General features: G+C 56.9%; 1 protein-coding gene across 1 annotated transcript; it reads left to right on the top strand.

Annotated features, from left to right (window-relative positions):
- Positions 1–1,855: 1,855 nt before the first annotated feature.
- Positions 1,856–17,206, top strand: ABCB8 (ATP binding cassette subfamily B member 8). The gene is given in 18 exon segments (XM_079149317.1): positions 1,856–2,068; positions 4,383–4,389; positions 4,391–4,462; positions 4,465–4,701; positions 4,997–5,152; positions 5,231–5,325; positions 5,447–5,552; positions 6,429–6,590; positions 6,683–6,768; positions 6,855–6,952; positions 7,325–7,430; positions 10,892–10,925; positions 11,145–11,281; positions 11,449–11,543; positions 11,724–11,857; positions 12,627–12,774; positions 14,007–14,257; positions 14,862–17,206. Coding segments are annotated over 18 exon segments (2,148 nt in total). The 5' UTR covers positions 1,856–1,973; the 3' UTR covers positions 14,991–17,206.
- Positions 17,207–17,703: the final 497 nt, after the last annotated feature.

Raw genomic sequence — 17,703 nt, 5'->3', positions numbered from 1 at the left:
TATAAGGGTTGAATAAACTAAGGAGGGCAGCTAGGGATCCAGGATTTGGAAGTTATATTTTGGGTACCCAGGAACGAGCTGTCCGACTTGGGTTCCTTGTGATAACCTCAGCAAGGAAGAGGAGGCCCAGAGAGCTAGTCTGGTGGCTTGCCCAACGCCATTCTTGAGGCCCTGAGTCACCAGGTGTCCTACTGAAGCCCATGCCTAGGATGCTGACTCAGCCAGCAGGTGCCAGGGCCTCCAGGGGTCAGGCCCAAGGCCTGAGACAGGGGCCCCACATCCAACACATAGAGAGGAACACAGTGTTTCCTAGATTGTTTACTGGAGGAGTGTGGAGGTAATCATGGATCAGCCCACAAAGTGAGTCCAGGTGTGCCTGTTTTTCTCCTGTGTCTCCTCCCTGGGAGGGGCACGGTCACAGTAGCTCAGGACTTGGCATAGCTTTCTGTCTGAGCAGGAGGCAGAGCTATGAAAACAAGACCCAACCCTTCTATAAGTGGCAAAGTGGAATCCCACATTGTAGGGGACCAAGGAATTCTCAAAATCTTTCTGCAACATCAGTCAAGATGGGGTATGTGGGGCTTTGGTCTAGTCTGTCCATCACTTTACTGACATCACTCATCAGTATCACAGAATTCCATCCTACTTATATCAGGGCCCCTCCCCATTCCCCCTGAACTTGTCAGCTCAACCTCAAACGAATCCTACTCCGTTCCACCCTAAATTCACCCACTGAGCTCCCTATCACCACCCTCAATTCAGTTGAGGGTGTGGTGGCACATGCCTGGAATCCCAGCAACTCAGGAAGCTGAGGCAGAAGGATCACAAGTTCCAGGCCAGCCTCAGCAACTTAGTGAGACTCTGTTTCAAAATTTAAAAAAAATAAAAAAGGGTTAAGGGTGTGACTCAGTTAAATCCCAGACCACTCACTGAATAAATAAAGGGGGTGGCTGAAGATGTAGCTCAGTGGTAGAGGGCCCTTGGGTTCAATCCCCAGTGATGGGGGTATCAAGTCAATTTATTACAAAGGGCACTTTTCCCTGACAGATATTTGGAGGGGAAGGGAACAGGATGAAAGAGGCAGAGCCACTACCCACCAAGATGTCACAGTCCAGTGGGAGGGGCAAATGTGCAAACAAGTAATTACACCTCTGTTAAACAGAGGTGCAGTGCTGTTCGCTGTGTTCCACTGGAGCCTCAGGCAAGTCACTCAGACCCGGCTGTCCCTCCAGGAGATAGATGTGATAAACTTAAGTCCTTAACCTCCATAACAGAAGTTCTCAATAACTGAGGAGAAAGGATGTCCGAGGGGTTGACACATCTGGGAGAGCAGAGTTGGGGGTGAGGTATTTGCATTTTTAAGACAGTCTTACTAAGTTGCCAAGGCTGGCCTCGAATTTGCGATCCTACTGCCTCAGCTCCCCAGTAACTGGGATCCCAAGCATGCGCCACCGCACCCGACTCTTGCCTTTTGTTTGTTTTTAACTCCCACGGTCGATTTTTGCTCATTCGCGCACCCCCCCCCCCCGCCACGCCTCCCGCCGGACTCCAGAGCCAGCGTTCTACAATCCCTGAAGACCCCAGGATCTGGACAGGACATCTAGAGACCGTCGGGAAACAGCCCGAGGTCAGCTGACGCACACCGGGGTGGAGGACCGGCTGTACACACCCTCCCTACTACACCCGGAGCCGACCAGAGCCCCGGGCAGGAGGCAGAGCCCCTTCCTGCTCGGCCCCGCCCACAACCGGGGGGGTGGGCTAGTAGGCGACTTTATCCAATCACAGTTCCAGGAGGAGGAGGGCGGACAACGTTTGCCCCAATCATAGCGTGCAACAAAATTGATGTCTCTTTCCACCAATCATCGCTGAGGCGCGAGGGGCCTGTCGGGATGGGGGCTGGAGCCAACATGGAGCTCTCAGTAGGATAAGGGTGAAACTGTTGCTGCCGGCTACTCCTGTCTTCCTGCCCCAGCATGTTGGTGCACTTGTTTCGGGTTGGGATTCGGGGCGGCCCTGTCCCAGGCAGGTCGCTACCATCTTTTCGATTGCAGACTTTCTCGGCCTTCAGGTAAAAAGGGACAAAGCTGCTCGGAGCCCGAGCATTGACAGGCCGGCGGGACCTGGGGCGCGCCGGGAGATGGAGTCCCCAGGCTCGCGCGGGGCCTGCTGGGAGTTGTAGGCCAGCGCGGGGGGGGGGGGGGGGAATGTCACTCCCCGGGGAGTTGGCCTCGATTATTTATAGCGACTGTCGGGGCGCCAGCCGGAGGCTCAGCACGCCTGCGTCGGCGAGTCGGCTGAACCCTGCGGGCTCGGGTCAGTGGCCCACGCCCCGGCCGTACTGCCCACCAGGGGGCGCCACTCCTGGCCCGCATCCTCTCTCGCGGAATTGATGTGGCGATTTGGACGAAAATAGTTGTTAGTGTCGAGAAGTTTAACATTGGAGGTGTTTCCAAGATTCAAAGTGAGCCGATCGAAAGTAGTTCCTGGAGCTGGAGGCGTCCCGCAGGGAATCAGGGGTCTAGACTCTCCACAGGCGTTGGTCCAGAGAAAGGGGTAGGTGGGAAATAAGCGAGGGTCTGGAGACTACTTCTTGAATGAAGTGCTGTGTGAGAAGGGACTGACTTCCTGCGTCCTGCAGTGAATAATCTGAGGGCGGAACGGGGAAAGTCGTCAAGGGCCGGGGGCTGGAGCTGTGTCGTTGAAAGTCTATCTGATTGATGGAGGGAGGGCAAGAGCTCTGGCTAGCTGGAGCTGGAAGTACTGGTGCTGGCAAGTAATCCACCAATTCTTGGCAGCTATGGAGCCCTTCTCAGAGTCGTAGTTTGGAGAAGATGAGAGAAGCTGGAAAGTGGCCACGATAAATTATTAAATGGTTTCAAAACAGTCTGTAAAAAAGAGTAAGGATATTGGTATTATCTAAACCAGAAGGAAACCCAGGGCAAGACATCAAAGAATATTCAAGTATATGTGTGCTTTAGTCAGTGATCTTCAATAGATCATGAAATGAATTTAGTAGATTAGGATCACTTAAAAATGAATATAACAGAAATAACTACACATTTAAAAATTATGGAAAGTGTTATTTTGTGAAGCCTTTCAATTTTGTATATCGTGTATATACAAATATGTATGGATGATATATCATATATCACTGTACGGGGTTGTTCTGGGGCATTGTACTGGATTGCAATGTAAAACATTGCAGTGGTCAGGCCAGACAGTCCTATGTTTCTAATGAGGGCATGTGTGCACTCAACAGACATTTGCTCAATATCTATTATAAGTTCTTAGGATTTTTGTTTTCCTGTTTTTTCCATCAGCCAATGGAGGGGGAGCGCGTGGCCCTTTCCCTCTATGCATTGTCACACCTGGCACTCCAGACCTAGGAAGGGGTAGGGTGATGGGGTGTAACAAGTCCCTTCCTGGTCCTGCTATGCACAGCTGTGAGCATGTCACACTTGGCAGAGTAGAACCAGATGCCGAGTTCCCCTCTTGTCCTAGTGCTGCTGCCCAGGGCATCTCCGCCTCTGCCTTGTGGCGCTGTGTGAGGCTGATGAGGCCCCTCCTGCCTGCTCCATGCCCAGCACTGTGGAGTCCCGATTTCAACTCTGAACTCCACATGGATTTTTTTCATCATCAAGTGAGAGTAAGGGCATCTCCCAGGGAGGCAAGTGGCAAAAGCAGCAGACCATCGATTCTGCACCACAGGGGTCCTATCTGCCATCCCCACCACGAGTAGCACAGTGTCCCACACAGAGTAGGAGCTCACCTTGCTGGTGACCTTGGAGATGTACCTGGGGCGGATTTTCTGGCCCTACCTGTAGAAGGAGTGCTGTGGACTAGCTGCCATATCATGTGCCCTCCAGCCCTGACTTGCTGTGATTGTGACAGGACAGTCCTGGAGGCCAGCGCAGACCTGGGTTGGTGCCCTTGAAGGCTGAGGAGGGCCATGATGGAGGTGTTGACTGGGAGACCGAGCAGGGGAAGAACACTTTAAGGTCCTGACTTGTGCTCAGCCGTTGCATTCCTTAGCAACGTCACTTGCGTACGTTTGTCTCAGAAGCTGAAGTTGCTTAAGAACTGCCCTGAGAACCTAGTGTGCTGGTGCACACCTGTGGCTCCTGCTACTTGGGAAGCTGAGGCAGGAGGATTGCTTGAGCTCTTGAGTTCCTGGCCATCCAGCACAACATTGTGAGACCTTGTCTCAAAAAAATAATGAAAAAAAACCCCAAAAAAACCCAACCAGAGAAAGACAGTGTCAAGGGCTGAGAAGAAAAGGAATGCTGCTTCTAGGAAGCTCAACTAGAAATCAGGGGGTTTGTTGGTCAGTTGAAAGATGGATGACTGGGTCCTCAGCCACCAATGACCTTCTGTCTGTGCAGGTCCCCAAGATGGCCGCCTCGGCTCCTCCTCCTCAGGGCTGTGTCCCCAGCTGCGCTCACAGCTCCGCGCCCACCCTCCCTCAAAGCCCCACCGACTCCCAGCCGGAGCCCCTCTGTCTGGTGCTGGGTTGGGGGAGCCTTGCTGGGCTCCGTAGTGCTCCACAAGCAGCCCGGTCGCCTCTGCCTGGTGGCCCTGTGTCAGGCAGAAGAGGCCCCTCCCGCCCGCCCTGCACCCTGTGTTGTGGAGTCCCACTTTAACTGGAAGCTCTTCTGGCAGTTTCTGCGCCCTCACGTGCTGGTCCTGGGGGCAGCCATCGTGGTGAGGTTTCCCTGTTCTCCCAGGAGGGGTCTGCAGAAGCCCTGAGCCAGAGCAGGGACAGCATGCTTTCATCAGAAGCAGCAAAGTTGGCCTTGGGGCCCCAGGGTCTGAGAACATCCAGAGGACCTTGCAGGGCAGCCTGGTTTGTAGGATACAGGGATGCAGCGGGGCGGGAAGCCTGGGCTTTAACTTTCCAAGAGGCACTGCTGTTGGGGAGGAAGGGCAGGATCAGGGATGGTGGGGGAGATGGCCCCTCTCTCCAAGCGTCAGTCTACCCTGCCCTACCCACTTCTAGCTGGCATTGGGTGCAGCGCTGGTGAATGTGCAGATCCCCCTGCTCCTGGGCCAGCTGGTAGAGATTGTGGCCAAGTACACAAGGGATCATGTGGGGAGCTTCGTGTCTGAGTCCCGGAATCTAAGCACACGCCTGCTTATCCTCTATGGCATCCAGGTACTGCAGTGTGGGAGGGCCCAGGGGCACAGCGAAGCTATTCTGGGGCCTCCCTGACTGCACTGGCCTCTCTCACAGGGACTGCTGACCTTCGGGTACCTGGCCCTGCTGTCCCATATTGGCGAGCGCATGGCCGTAGATATGCGGAGGGCCCTTTTCAGCTCCCTGCTTCGGTACTTCAGTGGCAGGGTGTGGGCTAGGGTGACTGATAGGGGAGGATCTGGGGGTGAGCCACATCCTGGACTAATATCTCCCTCTTCCCCCATGCCTGCTGCCTCCGTGTCCCTCCGCCAGACAAGACATTGCCTTCTTTGATGCCAAAAAGACTGGACAGCTGGTAAGCCGCTTGACAACTGATGTGCAGGAGTTTAAATCTTCCTTCAAGCTTGTCATCTCCCAGGTCAGTGCTCAACCTGTGTGACTCATGAGGCCAGCCCTGTCTGCCCCAGCCCTGACTTCTGGCTGGTGGTTGGGTCCACAACCAACACTTCACTACTGTCTGGGAGGGTGTGGGTGAGAGGACACAGCAGTCCATGGCAGGGAGGTACAGAGGCACCGTGCAAGGTCAGCATAGTCCAATTCTCCAGTGGTCTAAAACCCTCCCGGGCGGACACGGTGGCACATGCCTGTATTCCCAGCAACGTGGGAGGCTGAGGCAGGAGTTCAAGGCCAGCCTCAGCAGCTTAGCAAGACCCTAAGCAACTTAGTGAGACCCTAAATTTTAAAAATATAAAAAGGGCTAGGGATTTGGCTTAGTGGTAAAGCCTGCCTGGGTTCAATCTCCAGTACCAAAATTTAAAAAAAAAAAAAATCCTTTCTACCCGAGAAAGCCTTCCTGAGGACTTAGACCAGACCCTTTTCTGACAGGAACAAATTCACTTGGCCTGCTCTGTCCCCAGGGTGCCAGTCAGTGACCAGCATGGAGCCCCTGCAGTCGCTGTTTACCACACACATCTTCCCATAGACCCCCTCCATCCCTCTGGCCACAGGGTCATGACACTGGTCCATGACGGTCAGGGGGACATATCCCCATAATTTCTGGAACAGAAAGTGAAGCAAACAGATATTTATAGGGGGAAAACTGCATGGTCCTTGCCATTCTCACCCAGCCCCTTGGTACCTGCTGGTCAGACCCCAGCTCATCAAGAGGGGTTGTGCCTGGTGACTGGTGAGTGCCACTTGGCCTCCCAGGGCCCAAGGACTGGTGAGTGAGTGCGCAGGTAGAGCCCAGGTCCTGCTGCCGCTGCTGCTGGATGGTCTCCCGTCCTCCTCGCAGGGGCTGCGCAGCTGCACCCAGGTGGCCGGCTGCCTGGTGTCGCTGTCCATGCTGTCCACTCGCCTCACTCTGCTGCTGATGGTTGCCACACCTGCCCTGATGGGAGTGGGCACCCTGATGGGCTCAGGCCTCCGCAGACTGTCTCGCCAGTGCCAGGGAGCAGTACTGGGATCCGGCCGTGCCCTTCGCCTTGCCCTCATTTCTCTGATCCGCTCTGTCACTCATGTTTCCAACCTGGTTCCTGCGTCCTGCAGGTTGCCAGAGCCACGGGCGTGGCCGATGAGGCACTAGGCAACGTGCGCACGGTGCGAGCCTTCGCCATGGAGCTGCGGGAGGAGGAGTGAGTCCTGGGCGGGTGGAGCACTAGAGCAGCCCCTTCCCGCACCCCAGCCCAGCTGCAGCCTGAGCACCTGGCCGCCTCCCCAGACGCTACGGTGCTGAGCTGGAGAGCTGCCGCTGTAAGGCAGAGGAGCTGGGCAGGGGCATCGCTCTGTTCCAAGGCCTTTCCAACATCGCATTCAACTGTGAGTGAGGCCTGCCTGGGGGGGGACCGGGTTTGTGGGCTGGGGAGGACAGAGACAGGTGAGAGCAGCAAACCCCCCGCCATACTCTCCAGACTTCTCTCAGGCACCTTCCTTTGCCAGGTGCTCCAAGCCGCTGACACTCGCAGGTAATGGAGGGCGGTAGGTAGATACTGCAAGACTGCCCAAAAGGGAGCATGGAGGGGCGCCCGCTGCTGTTTGCAGAGGAGGAGATGGAGGCCTGTCTAGGAGGAGACCACTCTGCCTGGATTCCCCCGTCAGTCGATGACTGTGCAGGCTGGGAGTCAGGACACGCGGACTCGTGTGTTGTCCCTTGCCGCTTTCTTCCTCACCACCTGTCCCCTCCCCATGCAGGCATGGTCCTGGGCACCCTGTTTGTTGGGGGATCCCTTGTGGCTGGACAGCAGCTGACAGGGGGAGACCTCATGTCCTTCCTGGTGGCCTCCCAAACAGTGCAGAGGTGAGTGAGGGCTGTTCCCATCCCCTGAGAACCCCTGGCACCATCCAGAGCCCTGCCTGGTGGAGTCTGGAAGTACCAGCATGCTCTGGGGGACGGCACCCCGGCCCCAAGCCTGCCCATCTCCCCCACCCCTGAGTTCGGGCTTATGTTGGGCCCACAGCTGAGGCCCAGTGCCATCTGGGGATGTGGACACGGGGACAGGCTGGAGAGTCCCAGCCCTCCAGGCCAATCTGTTGGCTCTACTCTCAAAGGCTGTTGGCATCTTTAGCCTTCCAGACCTCTCACAAGTGTCCCTGACAAACTTTAAAAGTGGTTTGTAGTGGTGAAATCCGCCTAAGATAGAAGTCAGCGCCACTTCATACTGCAGTCTGTAGCCATCACCAGTACCCATCTCCAGAACTTGGTCACCTCGCAAAAGTGAGACCAAACCTGCTGAGCACCACTCCATCCCCCTCCCCAGCCTGCACCCTGCCTTCTGCTGTCTGTCACCGTGACTCCAGTCACTCTGGGATCCTCTTGGAAGTGCAGTCATGCAGTGTCCACCCTGCGGTGACTGGCTGCTTTTGCCTAGCGTGTGCTCGGGGTCTCGCGTGTGGCATGGGTCAGGCTCTCCTGTTTGGAAGTGAATGGTGTTCCCTGTGTGGCCAGCCCGTCCGCCACAAGCTTTTTTTTTTTTTTGGTATAGAGGATTGAACCCAGGGGCACTCAACCACCAAGCCACATCCCCAGCCCTTTTTGATTTTTGTTATTTAGAGACAGGGTCTCACTGAGTTGCTTAGGGCCTCGCTAAGTTGCTGAGTCTGGCTTTGAACTTGGGATCCTCCTGCCTCAGCCTCCTGAGCCACTCCACAGGCTTTTTAAGGGCTGCCCCCATCCTCTGTCTGGCCATTTCCTGGGAAGAGAAGTGAACCCTCTACCCCGGAAAACCTCAGCCTTGTGGCTTGTCACTTCTCACTTGTCAAACTCCCTGCTCCATCGACCCTGCCTGGCATGTGAGGCCACCTGTAGTCCATCAGTCTCCTCAGCCCCAGGATCGCCCAGCGGCCCTCCCTATCTGCCCTTCTCCCAGCTCGGCACAGGCAGTTCCTGCTTTGCCTGACCCACACCCAGCAAGTTTCAAAATACATAATAGACATCGTGATAAATAATTAAAGAGTGAGCGTGCCATGATGGATACCAGAGCACGAAGACCTGCGTTACCACCAACCAGTCACCCGAGACACCCCCACGTCCTCCCTGCAGGTTCCGTCCTCCTTCCAGAGCTGGCATTTCCTGATCCTGGCCCCTGTCTCTGCCTGGAGTCTTCTTTGTCACTGTTCCAGGCCCAGATTTCTCTTCTATATAGATGTATAGATATATAGATATATAGATTTTTTTAGTTGTCAATGAATCTTTTATTTTTTATTTATTTATGTGAGCTGCTGAGAATCGAACCTGGGCCCCTCACACTAGCAGGAAGCACTCTACCCCTGAGCCACAACTCCAGCCCCTAGGCCCACAATCTCTTTCAGAATCCTTCAGCCTCGAGCTGACTGCCGTGAGGGAAGTGAGGCTAGCCAGAGGGAAGGACAGACTCCCATTCTCACCCCAGACATAAGGCCCCATCTTGGTCCCAGGCACACATCCCACAAAGCACATTCCATCCATTTCCGTAGCAGCACGAACTCTGGCCCTGGCCCTGTTTCTGCTCCATGTTCCCTGAGCTGGCTATGTTCAGACCCTCTGGTCCCGGGGAGTCCCATCCCTCCTCTGGACCAGGAACCGTTCCCTGGTGGCTTCAGGATCCAGGCGCTCTGATCACGGGCAAGGTAGGGCTTGGGGGTCCTGTTTGGTGCCGGTGGTTCCCCAGTGCTGAATCAGCCCCTCAGCAGAGCCCAGCTCTGGCCTCTGGGAGCAGGAGATCTTGGGACCTGAGGCCCCATAAGAAAACCCATGGGCCCCCTTAAGAAAGTCAGCCCTGGACCCTGCTCCCAAGCCCCTTCCCCTTTCTAGCCTGAGGGGGCTCCTCACCTCCCCACTGCTCTGCCCAGCTCTTCAGCAGGATTGTGTGATAGCCGCGGGACTGCCCAGGGGCAGGCTGTGTTGTCCCAGGGTCCCTGCCTGCATGGTGTCACCAGCTGCTTGGAAGAGCTGGGTCTTAAGGAAGCTGCTGTTTCCTCCTGGGTCCTGTCAGGCCATGAAGGGCACGGGTGTCAGTGCTCGGTCTGGGGGAGGGAGGAGCGCCACCCCCGCCTTTGCATCCATCCTAAGTGTTCTTTTGGGCAGAGATGGGGCGGTGCCCAGACAGACTACAGTAGGGGCCAGGCCTGGGCAGAGCACATGGCCTGCGTCCTGCGACATCACTGAGCGCAAGGTCATTGCCTGCCCGTGAGTCACGCGTGGTTTGGATTTCAGTTGTGGCGGTCCCTTTGCCAGGCCCTAATGGCTTCCAGATCTCTGTGGAGCCGATCTTCCTCCTCATCAACAGACAGCTCCCTGGCCCAGCTCTCCCTGCCAAGGCCTCCCTCCTCCCTTTGGCAAGGACTGATGGCCCTGAGCCTGACAGAACCACTTCCTGGAGGGCTTTCGGGCTCCTCCGGCCCCCACCCTGGTACTGGGCGAAGTGAGTCCAGCAGGCCAAGAGTTGCTGGGGAGTCAGTCTTCTTTCCCCTTGCTACAAAGGACCCTGTACACGGTGGCACACACATGGTCACGGGTCAGCCAGGCCGTTCTGGGACCCATGACTAAGGCTGTTGACTCATCTTCCTCCCAGCTCACGCGGCCAGCCAGACCTACCAGCCCGGCCAGGACAAAGGCGACCCACTGTCTAGACAGATACACACGCGCCCCATCCTCCACACAACACCTGCAGTAAAAATTTTGTTAGGGAATTTTGCTTTGGGGTCTCCCCAGAGTTCCCCCTGCGGCCCAGTGGCTTCTGTTTTCTTTCTCTGTAAGGATTTTAGTTCATTTTTTTCCACATTTTTTGGACATAAGTCATCGCCTCCTAGGAGTCTAGTGTTAGATGTGACCTCCCATGGTGGGCCACACCACCTTGAGCCCTGTCAAAGGCATCTGTGTCGTCAGTCTGAGGCCAGAGGTCATGGGGTCAGCTGGGGCCTCCTCCTTGTGGACTGATGTCATCCCTCACTTCGAGCCAGCTTCACCCTGCACCCCTAGGCCAGGGCACCATGTAGACACCCCACGGAAGCTCTGGGCCTTCGTTCCATGTCCATTGCCTCCTGGAGTCCCTCCCAGGTCCTAGGCTAGACCGAGAGTTGTCGTCCTCGTGCAGCCAAGGAGGGAACCAAGGTTCAGTGGTCCAGTATCACTGGATCCCGGGGTTCTCGCAGCCCCAGATGTCAGCGGACTGCTCTGCACTGGGCCTCAAGCCTCCTATGTCCTTGACCTCCCCCATCAAGTCCTTCCCCTTCTCACTGGCTCTTGTTGCCACCTCCTCCAACCTGTCCTCTTTCTCCCAGGTCCATGGCCAACCTCTCTGTCCTGTTTGGTCAGGTGAGTAAGGAGCCCTGAGGTGGGACACTGGGTATGGACTGCAGTCCCATTCATCACCTGTGGGTGGGGACGTGGAGGGGATCCTGACAGCTGGGTCGCAGCCTGGCTCCATGTCCTGCCATGGGGCACCAGGAGTGCTGTCTCCCACCCCAGCACCCAGAGGCGTCTTTCCTGGGAGCCCCCACTCCCTCCTTACCGCAAACTCCGGGTTCCCTGCAGGTGGTGCGGGGGCTCAGTGCCGGTGCCCGAGTCTTTGAATATATGGCCCTGAGCCCCTGCATCCCGCTGTCGGGGGGTTGCTGCATCCCCAATGAGCACCTCCGTGGCTCCGTCACGTTCCGGAATGTCAGCTTCAGGTCAGCATCGGTGAGCAGGCGTGGGCACAGGCCTTTCTGGGCTGAAGACTGGAGGGGAACCGGGTGGGAGGTCTGGCTGAAGACCCCTGTGAACAAGGTGCCTCGGGAGGAAGCAGGGCCACGAGGGACCAGGGAGCCTGCCATGACCGGTTCTCTCTGCTCCCCAGCTACCCCTGCCGCCCTGGCTTTGAGGTGCTCAAGGACTTCACCCTGACGCTGCCCCCTGGCAGGATCGTGGCCCTCGTGGGCCAGTCTGGGGGAGGTAAGGGGAGCCCCCTGCTGACTTTCCTCTGGCAGCCACTTGCAGCAGGGCTGGGAGCAGCAAGAGCAGCCAGACCCCAGCTCTTCGGCCGCATGCCCTGCCCTGGGTGGGGGGCTTCACTGCCCTAAGGGTCCCTCTTCCCTTGGGCCCTGGCTCCGCCCTCACAACCCCAAATCCCAGGAAAGACCACAGTGGCTTCTCTGCTGGAGCGCTTCTACGATCCGACGGCGGGCGTGGTGACGCTGGACGGACATGACCTGCGCACCCTGGACCCCTCTTGGCTCCGGGGCCAGGTGGTGGGCTTCATCAGCCAGGTATGGCCGGAGGCTGGTCCCTCTCCCCGGGCCACCTCTTCTCAGCCCTCAGGCTTTTCCTTTCTTCCCCTCCTCCTCCCGCTACTCCTGCTCAGGGGCCTTGCTTTCTTTGCCATTCCCAGCTACCTTCTGGGTCCCAGGTGTCCCTACCCTGGACATCTGCAGCTCTGCCCTCATCTCCCAGGGTAGGGATGCTTTGCTCCTGCTGACAGGAGGATCCTGCAGCGATGGTCCTGGAACTGCTGGGGGCCCCCGTCCACTGAGCCCAGGGAGGGGCCACTCTTCCTTTGTGGGATGGGGAGAAAAGTAGGCATCCCATGAGGCCAGCCCCAGAGAAGAGGGCCAGGTGCAACACCCTCCTCCTGCCATCCCTGCTGGACCTGCTGGCCATGCCACCCAGCCCTTCCCACTGCCGCCCTGGGTGCAGGGTTCACCCACCTCTGCTTCCCTTTAATGGAAAGGGGGTGTGCACACCGGTGATTCCAGCAACTCTGGAGGCTGAGGCAGAAGGATCACAAGTTTGAGGCCAGCCTCAGCAACTTAGGAGGCCCTAAGCAATTTAGCAAGATCCTGTCTCAAAACAAAAAATAAAAAGTGCTGGGGATATGGCTCAGTGTGAAGCACTCCTGAGTTCAGTCCCCAGTACAGACAAAGAGAAAAACAAAAGCACAGAATCTCCTGATGTATGTGGTTGCTCCTCCACTACCCGGGGCTGCTGGGGCAGAGTGGGAGTGTTCCCATGGACTCCATCTCTGTGTCCCCACCCCAGGAGCCAGTCCTGTTTGGAACAACCATCATGGAGAACATCCGCTTTGGAAAGCTAGGAGCCTCTGATGAAGAGGTGTACGCAGCTGCGCGGGAAGCCAACGCCCACGAGTTCATCAGCAGCTTCCCCCAGGGCTACGGCACCGTGGTCGGTGAGTTGCAGAGCTTCTGCTTGGGTCTGCAAGGCTCCGTGGCGATGAGGCACAGAAGACAGATGGCCACTTGGGGACAGTCCTGACCCATGTGGCTCAAGCACTGCAGACCATGCAGGCTGCGGGGACAGGCAGGGCTCAGGAGGACCAGAGCACCGGACAGGGAGTGAGAGACAGGGCTCTGACCAAACTAGTCATTCACAGAGCCTACGTGTCCCAAGCTCAGAGGACAGGGGGACGCTTCTCATAACTGTTCCCCTTTTTCTGGCTCCTGTTTCGTTCCTCTTTTCTTACTGTTTAAAAGTGTCCCCTGAATAGAAAAGTTGGTGTCTTGTGCGGGTCTTTCTTCTGACTTCCCAGGAGAGGACTCTGGTGGTTCAGGAAACAGCAGCAGGCTAGAATGTGCACAGGAGGCTTGCAGCTGTAGGTGTCTGCCCGTCTCTGGGGCTGTGCTTGCTACCCCACATCTTGGCTCTGCTGCAGAATGAACCAGCACCTCTCAGGATGGGAAAACAGGAGTTCTCTGCTCTCTTCAGTCTGACCAAGCAGCAGCCTCTGGGCCGGGGGCTTTCTCTAGCCACCTGTTGCTTTTCGTGTTGCTAATCCAGCTGTGATCATGTGACTGGGCTCCACACTGCTCATGGGGAGATCCCTGCCATCTCTCCCCTGGGTGGTGTCCTGCTGTGCCTCTGATCCTGGCCTGCTCCCTGCTCACGTGGGCTTATCAGAGCTGCCCCCTCACTGACCCAAGACCTTGCATCACCTCAAGGTTCTTTCTGGCTCCCCAACTGTCACTTCTGCTCTCCTCTGTGGCCTTCAGATGCCACCGTACCTGGAGTCTCCATACTCGAAAGCTCACTTCTGGGTGCTAGCTGGTCCCCAGAGCAGTGGAGCCCAAGTCCAGGCCAACAGCTCAAACCATAGCAGCAGGGCAGGACCACCCACCTGGCCCAGAGGCCCTGCACGTGAGGAGGCTTTCCTGCTGACTGCTGGTGTTGGTACACACGTGCGCTGCTCTGCACAAAGTTGTGGGGCCAGGGAGCTGACGGATGACACCCCACCCTTGGAGAGGCAGGACGAGTATTGTAGTGCCGGGACACTCAGGCTGGCAAGAGTACTGTGCCGGGTGGGGAGGGGCCAGAGGGACTGGATGGAAGTTTAGGAAGGACCTCCCAAGTGTGGAGCTAAGGATCACTTCACCTTGTCCTTCACCTTGTCCTCTCCCTACCCAGGTGAGCGGGGCACAACCCTGTCTGGTGGCCAGAAGCAGCGCCTGGCCATTGCCCGTGCCCTCATCAAGCAGCCCACAGTGCTCATCCTGGATGAGGCCACCAGCGCGCTGGATGCTGAGTCTGAACGGGTGGTGCAGGAAGCCCTGGACCGGGCCAGCGCTGGCCGCACTGTGCTGGTCATTGCCCACCGGCTCAGCACTGTCCGTGCAGCCCACCGCATCATTGTCATGGCCAATGGCCAAGTCTGGGAGGTCAGCGTGGGCCTGGGGAGTCGGGCAGCAGCTAGGGTGCCTCTGGCCGTGGACAGTGGGCGGGCAGCATAGAGAAGCAGCACATTCGGCCCAGCCCCGAGTTCTGGAAGCAGCATCCCAACATGCAGGCGTTCCCACCCGTAAACAAGCCTCAGCACCTCTGGCCTTGGTTTCCTCCCCGTCCCCTGGCCTAGAGGCTCATTAGTGCTTCCCGGGGTTACGGGGAAAGTAGATGGTGCTGGAGGCAGGGGCGGGTCCCAGGGCAGGGCTGTCCACCCAAGGGCTGAGGGCAGAGGCCACACCAGGGATCCAGATGGGACCAGTCCGGAGCAGACCCTCAGAGAGCTTGTGGGCTTGGCTCATAGACTCAGCCCAGGGCTGGGGGGCGCCAGGAAGAGTGAGCATTCTTCCACAGTTCTGTGGAGCAGAGGGGCACCAACACAGCTATGCCCACAGCAACAGCAGTTCCTTTTAGGTTGGACTATGGTTTCCAAGTGTCCCCAGAAGGTCACTGGCTTAAGTGACCAGGAACCCAATGGCTAATAATGGCCAGCCCTCCCAGGACTCCATTGGGTGACCCTCAGGCCCTTCTTCCCCGTTCCAGGCTGGGACCCATGAAGAGCTTCTGAAGAAGGGTGGACTCTACGCAGAGCTCATCCGGAGGCAGGCCCTGGACACCCCGCTGACATCAGATTCGCCTCGGGAGAAGCCCAGAGACCCCAGGAACCACTAGCACAAGTCCTGAGAATGGCCCTCTGAGGTCTGGTTGCTGCCTAGCATCAGGGACAGGCTCAGCTGGGGGAGCTGTCCAGGAACTGGGCCCCTGGAGGGCCAGCATGCTGGGTGTGGCTGCGGCTGCTGCCTCCCCACTCAATAAAACCAGGCCCACCAGCTGAGCAGGAGGAGGGATCCCTCCCACCCACACCCACCCCTGCTGATTGCCACCTCCTTCCTACCGGAGCACAGTCTTTGGGCTGCACGTGCTGAGGCAGAATCCCCAAGGCTCCAAGGCCCTTCCGCTCGTCCTCTCTCCGCCCAACTCTACCTAACAGCCCGAAGTTGTCTGGACCCCCAGCTCCAGGGAATTTTGAAAATTCAGAGTCCAGGAGTAAGCCTGGGAATCCAGACCTAGGCTCTTCCCCTCTCTTGCTAGGGCCTCACTTCCTGGACGGGACTGACTCTCCCACCCAAATGTCCCTACTGCCTCTCTGGCCCTGGGAAGAGGCTCTTCCCCTTGGTCCATCCTCCACAGAGCCTCCCTTCCTCCCCGCTCCTCCATTACCACAGTCTTAATATCTGGATTCCGCCTCCCCACTCTCCTCCAAGGGGACAGATGCTTAACAGGGACCACATGGGTCAGGGTAAGAGGAGTGGGACATGGGGGTCCATTCCTATGAGAAACACCCAACCCACCTGGTTCTCTACTACTGGCCCTGCCCTGTGTGACTTGAGTCTTGGACCTGATGAGACTGTGAGCCAGCCTCCTGCTTGAAGGAGACAGAAGGGACCTGCTGCACACCCAGAATACTCAGTGGGCCCATGGCACCCACAGGTACAAAACCAATAGGGAGTAGTTGATGCCCAGGCACAGGGAGGCTCATGGAAAAGGTGGGATGGGGGCCTCACCTTGGAAGGGGATGGACAGGCACACAGCCCTAGTGACATGGGCTTATGGTCCCAAAGCTGTGAATGTGGCAGTCCTGGGTCCCAGCTGGCTTCAAAGAGTCCAAGAAAGGCACTGTGAAGGATTCTTGAACTGCACTGGTGCCCAGGACCAGAAGCAGTCAAGACCTCACATCCCTACGATGCTACAGATGTACCAGCCCTCCTGATCAACTCCCAGGGCTGGTGGCCTCCTGCCTTGATGCTGCCCAAGTCACTTCCCACTGAGGATCTTCCCCAATCCAGCCATATCCAGACTGGGACTCCGTGGGCCTGGGGAGAGCATCGCCTGTGCCTCACTTTTAGAACCAGCCAAGCCCTTTGCATTTTTTCCTGCAGCGAAGAGGTGTTGTCATGTTTCAGGGGACAGAAGCAGTGGTATGCAAATTAAGAAGAGAGCTACTTCCAGGAGGCCAGTCTGAAAGAGGCAGCAGTGGCTTAGTTGTGAGTGTAGGAGCCAGGTTGGGACTTGAAGCCTCTGTGGGCTTGGGTTCGAACCAGATGCCATTATGGGGATAAGCCGTGCAAAAGCCCCAGGGTTCCAGCATACTTGTTTGGTATCCTGCTTCCTGACTGATAAGAGGTTGCATCTCTAGGTAGTGGCAGCCCAGGGAGCAGAGCTCAGGCCTGCCTCCAGGCTGCTTAGCCACTAAGCCCCTGGAGCCTGGAGCAGGGACTTAGCTTCCAAGCTAGGCAGCTCCTGCTTCCCACCCAGCCCCCAGGCCCAGGCTGCCCAGTCACCTTCAGACACCAGATTCCAGGTCAGCCTACAGCTTCAAGATGGCTCTTCCTGAACTGCCCTCTACCTACCACCTGGAGAAGTAGAGACACCCACGGCCAGTCAAGCGGATGAGTTGTGCATCTGCACTCACTGGCCCTGTAACCTCACCTCAACTTTGCTGTGCCCGCTACTCAGCAGAGATCACAGCCTGGCTGTGCTTGGTCTTGAGAAGTCTTTTCCAAGGAGTAAACGGGATGACCTGCAGTGAAGTACTTAAAAGACACAGTGCAGTAGCCTAGGACAGTGGTCACATCTGTGCTACAAGCCATCATATTCACTCATCCCACCAAAGTATTACACACCTATCCCATGCCACTCAGCCTACCATGGCCTCTGGCCCCCAGAAGTTTGTGGGCTTGGGAAGACAGCCATTGGAGCCCGGTACAATTATATTTGGCTGTTGGAACTATGTGCCTCCTACTCAGCTGGAAGCCACCAAAATAAATCTGGTGGCCTACAATGCTTCTTGGACAGAGATGGAGTAGAAATAAATTGCAGTAAATTAATGGAGATAAGCCTGCATTCTCAGATCCACAGGAAAGTGTTCAGCAATTCTCCAATCAGGGGGTAGATGAGTGTTTCACCAGCATAGAGTTTGACACATGAGGACCAGGCCTGGCAGTCCCCTATGTAGGTGCTCCCAGAGCAACCCCTGCAGCTCTGAGCTGGGCCACAACGCTTGTGCTTGGCCTGACCCCTTGCCCCACTGCAGGCCAGCTAGCACAGTCCTATGGACAGCAACTGCCCTGAAGTTCTGCTCCAACTGCTGGGAGTCTCCCTGCCCCACCTTTTCTACTCTTCTTTCTAGATAGTGGGAAGCATCTCTGGTCAGATCCAGTGCTAGCTCTGTCCCCTCAAGGCACACACAGCTGGCTCAATGCCATAGAGTCCCTTTGTTTAGAAGAGCCCTATGCTGAACGGGCACATGTGCTCCCTCCTCCGATACTGGTGGGAGTACAAAATGGCATAATTGCCATGGGGGAATTTGGTGACATCCACCAAA

Source organism: Sciurus vulgaris (assembly GCF_902686455.1).
Source record: "Sciurus vulgaris genome assembly, chromosome: 8".
Lineage (NCBI taxonomy): Eukaryota > Metazoa > Chordata > Mammalia > Rodentia > Sciuridae > Sciurus > Sciurus vulgaris.
This window is presented reverse-complemented; position numbering and strand designations above follow the sequence as displayed.